Raw genomic sequence first — 14417 nt, 5'->3', positions numbered from 1 at the left:
AAAACTAATAAATGCCCCACTCTTGAAGTTAACTTATCTTTATAATGTTACAAAAATTTCAAATGTACAAAAACACTGCAAGGTTTTTATAATGAGCACCCCTATCTATGTAGAATCTTCAATTAACATTGTACTGTACTTGTTTTACCCTTATCTGTATAAATCGAATAAATCCATGGGGTTATAGAAAAAAAATAAAATAAAATAAAAAACAGTTATCTTTGGTGGGGCACCTGCTTGGCTCAGTTCCTTAAGCCTACGACTCTTGATTTCAGCTCAGGTCATGATCTCGGGGTTGTGAGACTGAGCCTCAGGTTGGGTTTCCCACTCAGCAGGAAGTCTGCTTGAGGATTCTCTCCCGCTCCCTCTCCCTCTGCCCCTCCCCCACAGGATGTGTGCATGTGTGCACACACGCTCTCTTTCTCTCAAATAAATAAACAAATCTTCAAAGTAAACTTTAAGAAAAAAATGTATCTTTGGGAGCACCTGGCTGGCTCAGTAAGAGGAGCATGGGATTCTTGATCTCAGGGTTGTGGGTTCAGCCATATATTGGGTGTAGAGAGTACTTAAAAATAAAATATTTAGGGGCACCTGGGTGACTTAGTTGGTTAAGTGACCAATTCTTGATTTCAACTCAGGTCACGATCTCAAGGTCATGAGACTGAGCCTTGTGCACGGAGCCTGCTTAAGATTCTCTCTCTCTCCTTCTGCTCCTCCACCCTACCAACCCCCCAGCTCACAGTCTGTCTCTCAAAAAGAATAAAATAAAATAAAATAAAATAAAATCTTTTTTTAAAAAATGTATCTTTGGAATGCCTGGGTGGCTCAGTCATTAAGCATCTGCCTTCAGCTCAGGTCATGATCTCAGGGTTCTGGGATCAAGCCCTACATCGGGCTCTCTGCTCAGCAGAAAGCCTGCTTCTCCTTCTCCTGCTTCCCCTGCCTGAGTTCCCACTCCCGCTGTGTCACTCTCTGTCAAATAAATAAATAAATTCTTTAAAATAAAATAAATAAAAAATAGAAAATGTATCTTTGATGCAAAAAATAAAGTGAATGATGAAGAACTATACATGTAAATATAAATATACTATAATATGATTGATTAATCTACATATATGTATAAAGCTGCACAAGGAAAACACAAAAGAACTGAAATTTAGTCTAAGTCCTAAAGGTAAATAGGAGAAACAGAGAAAACAAGAACTCTAAAGTTTTTTGGTTTTTTTTTTTTTTTTTTGACATTTGGTTCCAGGGACACCTGGGTGGCTTAGCTGGTTAGGCACCCAGCTCTTGATATCACTCATGTCACTCTCAGGGTTATGAGATAAAGCCCCACTCAGGGCTTCGTGCTCAGCAGGGAGCCTGCTTCTCTCCCTCTGGCCCCCCTAACTCATGCTTGCTCATTCTCTCTAAGTAAATAAGTCTTTTTGTTTCTGAAGCAATCATTTCCACTTGCTCTTGAGTAATTTTAATTCCTATGACTGTGTCGCCTATAAAAGAATGCTGTTACTAATGGCAACTGGAATTGTGTGTTGGTATGACTGACAAGGCCTATATTTCTTTCCATATTATGTACATAAGTTGGACTTAATATTTGTAGAGCTTGTTATTTGAAAAATCATTCTTAAATTCTTATTTTTTTCTATGAGTTTTTCAAATTCACCATGTTTTTAATGGTTCTCTGCCAGAATAACAGTGTGGCTTTTCACAGTCCCTCACTATTCATTACTTATTAACTTCAAAATTCAAAATTAAATAGGCATAATAAAAAAGAGTGAGATCTTACCACTTATGACAACATGGATGAACCTAGAGGGCATTATGCTAAATGAAATAAGTGAGACAAAGACAAACATCACATGACTTTACTTATTCATGGAATCTAAAAAACAAAATAAATGAAAAAACAAGAACCAGAAACAGTCCTATAAATATAGAGAACAAAAGGGGAGATGGGTTGGGAGGGTGGGCAAAATGGGTAAAGGGGAGTGGGAGATACAGGCTTTCAGTTATGGAATGAGTAAGTAACAAGAATAAAAGGTACAGCGAGGAAATATAGTCAATGGTATTGTAATAGCATTGTATGGTGACAAATGGCAGCAAATACTGTGGTGAGCAAAGCGCATTACGTATAGACCTGTCACATCACCAAACTGTACACCTGAAAACAACCTAACAATGCATGTCAACTCTACTTAAATTTAAATTTTTTTTAAATAAATAAATATGCACTGGTCAAAATATTCAGAAGAGAAGCCTTAAAAACCTAACATTCAAGGGGCGCCTGGGTGGCTCAGTGGGTTGAGCCTCTGCCTTCAGCTCAGGTCATCAACCCGGGGTCCTGGGATCGAGCCCTGCATCGTGCTCTCTGCTCAACGGGGAGCCTGTTTCCTCCTCTCTCTCTCTGCTTGCCTCTCTGCCTACTGTGATCTCTCTCTGTCAAATAAATAAATAAAATCTTAAAAACAAAAACAAAAACAAAAACCTAACATTCAAAATTCATGATACTGCTGTTGCATGATGTGTAAGATTACCACAACTTCTCTAACCATGTTCTATGGTCAGGTCATAAAGTAAAGTAAATTGAAAGCAAACTGAAACAAACTCAGGATGTTCCTTGACAAAGCACTTGGTTAACAATTTTCTAAAATATTACAGTCTGATAATCTGAAGAGAATAAATAACGTGTACATAGTTGCCCATTAATCGTAAGAACACATTAGATGCTGCTGGGAAGATAAGCTGGTGTAATCACTCTGGAAGATAAGAGTACTCGGTTTCAAAAATGTGCACACACTTTGAGCAAATTCATTTCTAGAAATGTATCCTAAACATAAAAGTCAATGTATTGAGATATATGGTTAAGGATATTCAGTGAGGCATAGTTTTATAATACTGAAAAATTAATATGAAAATAAAATTTTCAGTGGTAAAAAGTATTCAAATAAATGCAATGGAACTTTATAAATCCATCAGAAATTACAATACTCTACAGGTACCTAACAAAAGAAAAGTGGTCAAAACAAATTATTAAGAAAAGCCAGCAAAACTGCATTATGCATACCTGCACTAATACAGCAGCCACTAGCTTCATGCAGACACTTTACATTTGATTAACTAAATTTAATTCTGGATTAATTATATTTAAATAGAATTTAAAATTCAGGTCCTCAGTCAACACATTTCAAGGGCTCAACAAGCACATGAAACTAGTGGCTACCATAACAAACAGAGCAGATACAGAACGTTTCCATCATCACAGAAAGCTGTATTAGACAATACTAATGGATAGTATTCTAACTTTTTTTTAAGAGTTACTTATTTATTTGAGAGAGAAAGAGCACAGAGGGGAGGGGGTAGAGAGAGCGAATCCCAAGCCGACTCCCCAGTCAGCACAGAGCCCTGGGACACAGGCTCAATCCCTCGATCACACAACCCAGAGATCATGACCTGAGCCAAAATCAAGAGTCAGATGTTCCAGCGATTGAGCCACCACGCACCCCTGGTATTCTATCTTTTTCAGAGAAAGAAATGTAGAAGGAATATATACATAATAAAAATGACTACAGGGGAGCCTGTGTCGCTCAGTTGGTTGGGCAACTGCCTTCAGCTCAGGTCATGATTCTGAAGTCCCGGGATCGAGTCCTACATCGGGCTCCCTGCTTAGCAGGGAGACTGCTTCTCCCGCTGACCTCTCTCCTCTCGTGCTCTCTCTCTCTCATTCTCTCTCTCTCTCTCTCAAATAAATAAAATCTTTAAAAAAAAAAAAGACTAGAAACATATACATAGCAGTTATCGCTAGGTAATGACACCTGGGGTTTTAAATTTTTGCTAATCTATTTTCTAACCTTACTACAATAATCTAACAGTGAATTTATTGTGTAATAAAATAATGTATTTAAAAAACACTGAATTTCCCCTTTATCAAAAATAAAATATCCTCACTGTAAATAAATATTTCAGAATTTTTACAAAAGGAGAAGTCACAGAACTTCAAATTTAGAAGTATCCTTTTGAAATTGTATTTTGCTGTTTGGGAAATAGTCCATTTTTAAAATTTCTTTCCTCATACTTCATTCAGACTGGCACTAACACATTTCTGAGATTTTTTTTCCCCATTCAAATGGCCAAAGTCTCTGACCACATATAGAGAATTATATGTCAATTTTTTTAAATTCATTTATACTTTCTCAAAATGACTACTTAGAAAAGTGAAAAATTATCAACAATCACAGTGGTCAGCTGAAGTCTGAATTTCCTCTATAAAAAATAGCTGCAGTATGCCTCTATATCATTCTTTCTCACTGTGCTTCCATGGCAGCAAATGATTTTTATTACACATCTTTTACAGCAAGGCAAGTTTCCATGGAAATCACAGGGCAAACATCCATTACTACTGCCAAGGACTATTTATATAAGCACACCTAAACTGAGGTAACCACTTACTTTCTCTTAGTAATATTCTAAAATTAAATAATAGGTACTCTGATTCTGGTTTTGTTGCATGTGTCTCTATGAACAAATTAAGAGATAAGTAACAAAGAAAATTCTGTGCCCCTCTAGCAACAAAATGAGTCTACAGAAATCAAATAGAGGCGGAAAAAGACACAGAAAGTCATCAAGCCAGTGTACATACCAATCAATGCCATCTCATGCAAGAGAGCAAATCAGAATAGAAATCAGTGAAGCATAAATAACAAAGAAGAAATTCTCTCCCACTAACTCAACAGAACATGTAAATTTATCAAAGCCAAGATACTGACTAATCAGGGGAAAAAAGGACCATCAGTAAGTCTTAAGATGGAAAAAGTGGTCACTCACCTCTCTTAACATACTGTTCTCTTTTTCCTTCTGCTCCAAAAGGCTTTCTAGGTGGTGGACGTGCATCTCTGCCTCTGCCAGTCGTCTTGTTCTCTCATGGTCTTCTTCAGTAGCCTTAGCAGAAAGTCCTTTGCTCTGCAACATCTCCAGAAGTTTCTTGATGGATTCATCCCGAGCATTTAGGGTTTGCTTCTGAGTCTCAATACGCAGCTCCATTTCCTCCAAAGTCTTTCGAAGAAGGAACAGCTCTTTGGCCTGCCGCTCATGCTCAGCGTGTAGCCTCTGGAAGTTCTCCTCAGTCAGCTCTGCCACACAGGGTTCACCAGTCCTACCACTACTGTCTTGCTGAAACAGCTGGTTCAGGTCCCTCTGGATCCGCAATTCATCCTGAAGAGCCTGGATTGTCATTTGCATGTGCTAGAAGCAAGACAAAAAAGAAAACCCCAAATCAGCTTTCCCCCTCAAGAAGAAAAAACAAAGCAGACTGGGGAAGTCAGAAAGTAGCTACCATGGCTCTCAGAACCCCGAATTCAATAAATTCTGTTTTTATACATTGTCTCCAAAAAAATGATTGTGATCATCTATAAAATCTCAGTAATTTAACATATGTTTATTCCCAACAGGAAACAAGTAGGACAGCTCCTCACTTTGCATGAGCCATAACAAAATAAAGATATTCAAAATCAGTAGAAGGTATTACATAGAACCAAAGGGGAGGGGAGAAAAAGGGGAAATCTACAGGAATACAAACACATCATACAAAAGTTTCATCAAAAAGAGTGCCTGACTGGCTCAGTCAGTTGAGCATCCAATGCTTGATTTTGGCACAGTCTGCTTAAGATTCTCTCTCCCTCTGTCTCTCCCCCCATGCTCATGCACTCTCTCTCTCTCAAATAAATTAATTAATTAAAAATGAAAAGTTTCAGGACCGCTGGGTGGCTCAGTGGTTAAGCACCTGCCTTTGGCTCAGGTCATCATCCAGGGTCCTGGGATTGAGCCCCGCGCTGGGCTCCATGCTCAGCAAAAAGCCTGCTTCTCCCTTTCCCTCTCCCTCTCCCCTTGCTTGTGTTCCCTCTCTCACTGTCTGTCAAATAAATAAATAAAATCTTTTCAATTAATTAATTAATTAATTTTTTTTAATTTTAAAAATTGAAAATTTTTTTTAATTTCACCAAAAAATACAAAGGACATCAAAACACAAAATGACTATTAAGAAGTTAAATTCACATATTAAATAATTAATAATTAAATAATTAAATATTAAATTAGATAAATAAAATAATAAAATACTAATTGTATGTTTTATATAAATTAATTACATTAAAAATAAATAATAAAATAAAGTAAAAATAAAATTAAAAATTAAATAAGTATTAAATAATATTAAACAATAACTAACATTTTTAGAATCATATTTTTAGAAATGAAGAAGCAACAAATCACTCCTTGTATTGAAGATATTTAAGGACTGGCAGTATGCCACAGTGGAAAGAACACTAACCCACAATAAGAGACATGAGTTTTAGCGCCAGCTCTCACACTAACTGCTATGCAATTTTGGACACAATGCCACTTTCAGCATTTCAGATCCTTCATATTTAAAAATAAATAAGGATTTAAATACCTGCGCCCTCTTTTCACAGACTTAACAGTACCATGGAAATCTTTGTAAGTTTTTATTTTAAAACACAGGCTGTTAAAAGATTTTGGCAGACTGCAAAATAGCAATGTAATAAGTATCTCAAAGAAATGGCCTGGCAAGGGTACAAAGGTGTATACAGAAAGATATTCATTCTTGTTTATAGTAGTGACAAAATCAGAAACAACCTAAATAGATATTAACAGGTGATGAGCTACAGTAAATGAGAAATGTCCACACAATGCAGATATTTACTGATTAAAAACTATGATCACAATATACTGTTTAAAGTATAAAAAAGCTGACTACACAATACCAAGTATAGGATGATCTCAATTCTAATTTTCAAAAGAGCATATTAAACATAGAGAGATAAGTCTAAAAGGATATATAAGCAATTGCCAATGACCACCTCAGGTATGGACAGCTTCTACATTTTTCTTCATACTTTTCTATACTATCTAACCATGTGATCCTTTTGTAATTTAAAAAACAAAACAAAACAAAACAAAAAACAAAAAAAAACCTTTTAACCTAAAATCAAGAGAAACAGACTTCAGAGATGTCTGCTTGGGTATAGAATACCATCTATGTTCAATTTACTACCACTTTTGTTAAAAGGGAGGGAGTAATATTTACTATAAATAAAATATTCATAAAAAATAAAAATATTTCTGCAAAGTCACACAAGAAATAATTTTTTTTAGAGGGTGCCTGGGTGATTCAGTTGGTTGGGCATCCAACTCTAGATTTCACCTCAGGTCATGATCTCAGGGTCATGAGATCAAGCCCTATAACCAGCTCTGTGCTGACCATGGAGCCTGCTTGAGTTTCTCTCCCCACTCTGCCCTTCCCTCTCTCTCATTCTCTCTCTAATTTAAAAAAAAAAAAAAAAGAAGAAGAAAGTAAAACTAGAATAGTTGAGGGACAACTTGTAAGAACACTTTACTAGAAATGTATTGTATTCCTCTTAAAATTTTTTTTACTTGAAGTATAATATAATTGACATTGGATTTTTTTTAAAGATTTTTATTTATTTATTGAGAGAGAGGCAGTGAGAGAGAGCATGAGCGAGAAGAAGGTTAGAGGGAGAAGCAGACTCCCCGTGGAGCTGGGACCCCGATGTGGGAATCGATGCAGGGACTCCAGGATCATGACCTGAGCCGAAGGTAGTCGTCCAACCAACTGAGCCACCCAGGCGTCCCGACATTGGATTTTTTTTTTAGTAATAGTCTTACTGAAATACAATTCACATACCATAAAGTTCACCTGTTTTAAGTATATAATTCAGTCGTTTTTAGCATATTAAAAGTTGTACATGGAACATTATCAGTTCTAGAACACTTCCATCACCCCTTGGAGAAATCCCATCCCAATTAGCAATTGAATCCCATCTCCTCTCCTCCCAACCATCCTCTTGAATTCGAACAGATGTTCTACTCACTCAAAAATTAAATTTTTTTTTAAAGATTTTATTTATTTATTTGACAGAAAGAGATCACAAGTAGGCAGAGAGGCAGGCAGAGAGAGAGGAAGGGAAGCAGGCCTCCCGCCGAGCAGAGAGCCCGATGCGGGGCTCGATCCCAGGACCCTGAGATCATGACCTGAGCCGAAAGCAGCGGCTTAACCCACTGAGCCACCCAGGCGCCCCTCAAAAATTAAATTTTAAAGAAGTTTATATTTTATACTTAAAAAAGAATGAAATTCTGATGCATGGTACAACATGGATGAAATCTAAATAAATCAGTCACAAAAGACAAATATTATATGATTCCACTTACATGAAGTATCTAGAGTAGTCAAATTTATAGATGCAGAAAGTAGAAGAATGGCTGCCAGGGCCTGGAAAAAGTGGGGGTTGGGGAGGGATGAGGAGTCACTGTTGAATGGGTATGGAGATTCAATTTCCCAGGATGAAAAGAGTTCTGGAGGTGGATGGTAGTAATGTTTGCACAACATAATGTACTTTATGCCACTGAACTGTAAACTTGCAAAATAGTTAAGATGGTAAATGTTTTGGGGCATCTGGTGGCTCAGTTGGTAAGCGTCTTCCTTCAGCTCGGGTCACGATCCCAAGAGTCCTGGGATCGAGCCCCGCACCAGGCTCCCTGCTCAGTGGGGAGCCTGCTTCTCCCTCTCCCTCTGCCTGCCGCTCCCCTTATTTGTACTTTCTCTGTCAAATAAATAAAAACTTTAAAAAAAAAAAAGACGGTAAATGTAAGATGTATTTTATAACAATAAAGAAAATGAGGAAAGATATTGCCTGCCATAAAATTCCAATGTATGGATACGGAAATAATTTATTTATGACTACTGATAAACATTTGGGTTGGTTCTCAGTTTGCACCATTACAACTGGCACCTTCGTATGTTTGTCTTTGTACATGTATCCAAATTTTCCTAGGGATAAATTCTCAAAGGTAGAATTGCTTAATTGGAGGATATGCAATTATAATTTTGATATATATTAAAATTATCTCTAAGAGGGTCTGTACACATTTAAACTTAACACCAAACCATATCTGGAGTGGCCATTTCCCACACATTTGAAAACTCTGGGTATTTTCTTTCTTTTACTGGCATTTCTTCAATTACAAGCACGGCTGAATATCTATCCACATATCTACTGGCACCTTGCAGTCCTTCCTTTGTGACTCATCTGTTCTTGTTCTTTGCCCATTTTGTTATTTTCCTAAGTGGATAAATAACCTTCGCCTGCTGTGTATGTTACAAATATTATTTCCAAGGTTGTCACTTTTCTTTTAACGAGGTTTATGATGAGCATTATAGAGAATTTATTCATTTATTTAGTGCAAACATACAAACTGTTTCTTTCATAGTTTCTGGTTTTGCTATTATGCTTAGCAAGTAGTGAATTTTCAATTCTGATAATCTTCAAACTTCTGAAAAGCACTGCTTTTTTCTTACCAAGAACAGAATTATCAGATATTTTAATTCAGGAACAGGATTTCTTTAAATGCATTTAACTGTCAGCATCACCCTGTAAAGATTCTTAACAATTGTAGAGTTCAAAATCCTTAGTAAAAAGATATGTCAAAATGCTAATTCTCTGAAGTCTAGGATCAATTCTAGTTTCCTTCTTTACCCCTAGAAATTAAAAAACCCAGATAAAGTCTGAGTGAATTTATCCCAAAGAGAAGTATCAGAAGTTAAACTCAACAATGAAACTGATTTCTAGGTACAACTGTTCCTTGTTTTTTTGGACATTCATCACTATTCAAGTCAGGAGAAACAGACGTTGACCATAATAGCTTTTGGTCTCACATATACTTTACCACTTGTGTTTATATCTAGTATAGCAATTACCATTTTGGTATACTAACTACTAACGTAAGGTCTACTTCTTCAGCTCTGCTTGCACACATTTTACTATGAAATATTTCCTAGGAAATACAAAATGATGGTCTGACTGGCAGTCCAGAAAGCTACAGAGCAATCTTCTCCATTGAAATAGGAATCACCATTCCTACTTTAGGCCACATTCAAGCTAGCTTTACTTAAAAAAAAAATTCTTGCCAGTTCTCTTGGGAGAAGAAGCAGCAGGCTAGAAGCCAGGCTACTCCTTCTCCAGCATATTCATACAGATAACAAAATAAGCAAACCTGCACATCTCACAGACATTTACAGTGTCTTACACAGTGATCAACCAAAAACAGAGATTGAATTAGAGGGACGATCTCAGTGGTAAGACATTAGGAGAACTTCTATTTGGGAATTCTGCTCATGACACTCTCCAAAATGAACTCACACTTCTCACATTCCAAATGTTATACCAACACTCGCTAGTCTACCACTTTCCCCTCTGACTTTCAGTTGATCTAGAAAGACTGGAAAAGTAATGGCTTAAAATTTACTCCAAGGACTGTGCTATAATTACACCAAGCTGTATCTCAATGAAATGAGAGGATACTGTGAACAACCGTAATCTCTGACAGGGACTATGACTTAATTAGAAAATTAACACATCTATCTGCAAAAACAATGAAAGATCACAGCAACCCTTCATACAATATCTTTTGGATAAATATCAGAAGCTCCTGTGAGGCAGAACTTCCCAAATATAATCATTAGTTTCTTGGAACAACAGAACACTTTGATCCAGTTTATCCTGATTTCTAAAATGACAGAACTTTGTAGTCTAGAGCTACTTTTAATTAGGAAAAAAGAAAAAATACAGTATTGCTCCCCACCTTTTCCATGGGAATATGTTCCAAGATCCCCCAGTGGATGCCTAAAACTATGGATAGTACCAAATCCTCTATATCCTAGGTTTTTTCTAATACATACATACCTATGATAAAAATTTAATTTATAAATTAAGCATAGTAAGAGATTAACAAAAAAAAACTAAAATAGAACAATTTTAACAATATGCTGTAATAATAGTTATGTGAATGTGGTCTCTCTGTCAAAATATCTTGTTGTACTGTACTCAACCTTCTGATATAATGTAAGATGATAAAATGTCTACGTGACAGACGGAAGTAAGATGAATGACGCAGGCACTGTAAGGTAGTGTTAGGCTATTAGTGACCTTCTAATAGTAAATCAGAAGGAAAATGAGGTCTGCTTCTGGACCATAAGTGACCACCAGTAACTGAAACCACAGAAAGCAAAACCATGCAAAGGGCAGACTACTCCACTATAGATACAAGAAAATGGTCATCGTTAAAAACAATACATCATGGAGAACTCAATGCACCATTTGTCAAGATGATCCATTAGAAAAAGTACCAGTATTGTACCATATTATGTTAAATTAAAAAGTTTTTTTCTGAAACATATAAATGTATACATTAAGGAACCTCATTCATCTAAGATGCAAAAGAGCTTATAATAATTCTTACTGAAGCCATCTGAGTCAAGCTTACAGCTTCCTCAGGCTATGTGATGTTCTGATCTGTACTGCCATTTTACTATATCCCTAAACAACAGCACCTACCAGACTAATCTGGAATGTATTTCTTTGTTTCTGCCTTCATTAAAAATTTTCTAGGACTTGGGGCTGTCATCTCTTTACTCTGGGGCATAGCACAGTGCTTGGTATAGTTAGTGCTCAATAAATTTTTGATGAAAGAATGACCAAAACAAATTTTGAAAAATTATTTTGAAAGTAAACAGCTAGTAGATAGTACATGCAAATTTCCCTAGAAAGCTGTATCTTTCCCCTATAATACAATAAATTATTCATCTTCTGTAACAATTAATTCTTTACCAACTACAACAAAAAAATTCTATCTTAAATACTAACTATCCAAAATACAAAACAAAATCCTATCAAAAAATGTTAACTATATACTCTGGATTTATTTGTGTTGTATCTTTTTTTTACGTAACCTCTACACCCAATGTGACATTCGAACCCACCACCCCAAGATCAAAAGTCACATGCTCCACTGATTCAGCCAGGCAGCCATCCCTGAATTTATTCAAGTTCAATCCAAAGCAAACAGAAGCATTTTCAGATAATCAACAGTCAACAAGAACTTTATACTTTCAGTACTATACAAAGCACATAAGAGTTCTTGTCCAAAAATAAAGCTTCGTAAACGATAAAACATAATAGTTACAGAGATACACTCACCCACTAGCACTATACCGTATCACAAATTGTAAATTAAGAACAATATTCAAGAGGCGCGTGGGTGGCTCAGTTGGTTAAGTGCAGCTGCCTTTGGCTCAAAGTCATGATCCTGGGGTCCTGGGATCGAGCCCCATGTCAGGATCTCTGCTCAGTGGAGCATACTTGTCCCTCTCCCTCTGCCTACTGCTCCCCCTGCTTGTGCATACTCTCTCTCTCTGTGTCAAATAAATAAATAAAATCTTTAAAAAAAAAAAAAGAAAGAAAGAAAGAACAATATTCAAGAGAGAAATGGGAAACATACATGTAAAGCACTTCTACATGCAATATATTCAGATGAAGTCTGGAACCTATTAGAGATCACTTGAGCTAGACTCATGAATCTTTACTATGAAAAGAAAGTATTCTAATTTCTATCATTTTAGAAGGAACTTGGTGAGTAATTTAATCAGTCTGAGTCTCAGAAACTGAAACAGTGGAAGTGCCTCTAAGATAATTCATTTCTTAATCATCAGTTTACTATTCTTTCACAGTTGATGACAAGGATTTATTTTCTGTGCAGCAAATATTAAACTAAAATCAAGTTCTCAGACTAATCTAAACATTAGCAAGAGACACACTCCAATGCAAGAAACAACCACACAGAATTCAAATGGAAAAATTAAAATTATCGGGAGCCTGGGTTGCCTTAGTCCTTAACCATCTGCCTTGGGCTCAGGTCATGATCCCAAGGTCCTGGAATGGAGGCCCACATCAGGTTTCCTGCTCGATGGGAAGCCTGCTTCTCCCTCTCTCACTCACCCTGCTTGTGTTCTCTCTCTCTCTGTCAAATAAACAAAATCTTAAAAAAAAAAAAAAGAAAAAGAAAAATTAAAATTATTTAACATTCTCACCCTCTAATTTGAGTTGATTATCCTCTAAAAAAGACAAAGAGTCAAAAAAAAAAAAAAAAAAAAAGACAAAGAGTCAAGAAAATGAACAAGCAATTATACCAGAATTCTAGCAGCTACTCTCCGCTCTTGAATCCAGGAAATATAAGAATATCTATCTTTATGCTAGTACAACCCAGAATGGAAGTTAAAGAATAAATGAAAATGCTATCAAAATAGGGAAACCCTAAGGTCAAAATACAGTTGACCCTCATGAATGAACAACATGGGTTTGAACAGCATGGGTCCACTTACACGTAGATTTTTTTTTCAATAAAGAGTATAGTACTATAACTGTAACCGTATTTTCTCTTTTTTTTTTAAGATTTTTTAAAAAATTAACATACAATGTATTATTTGTTTCAGGGGCATTTTTTTTAAGATTTTATTTACTTACTTGACAGAGAGTAAGAGCACAAGCTAGGGGAGCAGCAGAAGGAGAGGGAGAAGCAGGCTCCACTGAGCAGGGGCCTGATGCGGACTCAATCCCAAGACTGAACAGAAGGTAGGCACTTAACCAAATCAGCCACCCAGGCGCCCCTTCCTCATGATCTTTAAAAAAAAAAAAAAAAAAAAACTTATTTATTTATTTATTTATTTGACAGAGAGAGAGAGAGAGAGAGAGAGAACACAAGCAGGGGGAGTAGGAGAGGGAAAAGCAGGCTTCCCGTCGAGCAGGAAGCCTGAAGTGGGCCTCCATCCCAGGACCCTGGACCATGACCTGAGCAGAAGACAGATGCTTAACAACTGAGCCACCCAGGCTCCCCATCATGATTTTCTTAATAACATTTTCTTTTCTCTAGCTTGCTTTATTATAAGAATACAGTATATAATACATATACAAAATATGTGTTGTTTATATAATCAGTAATCAAGAGTATGCTATTAATAGCTAATCTGGGGGGAAGTCGAAAGTTATATGCAGATTTTCAACAGTATAGGGAACAGTGCCCCTAACGCCCAAGTTCCTCAAAGGTCAACTGTACATTTTATATTTTATGGCCTCATAGAGATAATCAACAATTCAAGTAACAACAAACCACTTTTACTACAAGTCCTAGAAATTCCAAATTAGTTTTAGTTACCCAAATTGCCATACTATCATCTACCCCTTCACCTCTATTTATGCAGTCTCTGCCCTTTCCCTCTATCACTCTCAGTTAAATCCTACTTGTCCTTTCACTCTTAGCTCAGGCATTATGTCCTCTAGAAAGCCTGTTCTGACTCCCCCAACTGAAAGAAAAAGGGAAGAAGGAATTGGTAAAAGAAGTATAGAAAGGATAGAACCCCAAACCAGAAATTAAAATAGTAAAACTATCATGCTAATAAGCAATACCAGGATTGAAGAGATTCATCTCATTATAAATAACATCCAAATAACTTAAAACAAACCCAACATCTCAAAAGTAAAATCCACCAGCAAAGG

The 14417-nt window shown here is 36.4% G+C and overlaps 1 protein-coding gene across 11 annotated transcripts in view; it reads right to left on the bottom strand.

Annotated features, from left to right (window-relative positions):
- The window catches only part of ERC1 (ELKS/RAB6-interacting/CAST family member 1), a 563354-nt gene that overhangs the window by 461392 nt on the left and 87545 nt on the right, over positions 1-14417 (bottom strand). For all 11 annotated transcript variants that reach the window (XM_032844415.1, XM_032844410.1, XM_032844412.1 and 8 more), the window contains exon 3: positions 4822-5238. In XM_032844415.1, the coding sequence (XP_032700306.1) occupies positions 4822-5238 (417 nt within the window). The remainder of the gene's footprint in view (positions 1-4821; positions 5239-14417) is intronic.

This window comes from Lontra canadensis, unplaced genomic scaffold (assembly GCF_010015895.1).
Source record: "Lontra canadensis isolate GAN:19392208 unplaced genomic scaffold, GSC_riverotter_1.0 scaffold153, whole genome shotgun sequence".
NCBI lineage: Eukaryota > Metazoa > Chordata > Mammalia > Carnivora > Mustelidae > Lontra > Lontra canadensis.
The sequence above is the reverse complement of the archived record's forward strand: the minus strand, read 5'-3'. Positions and strand labels throughout refer to the sequence as shown.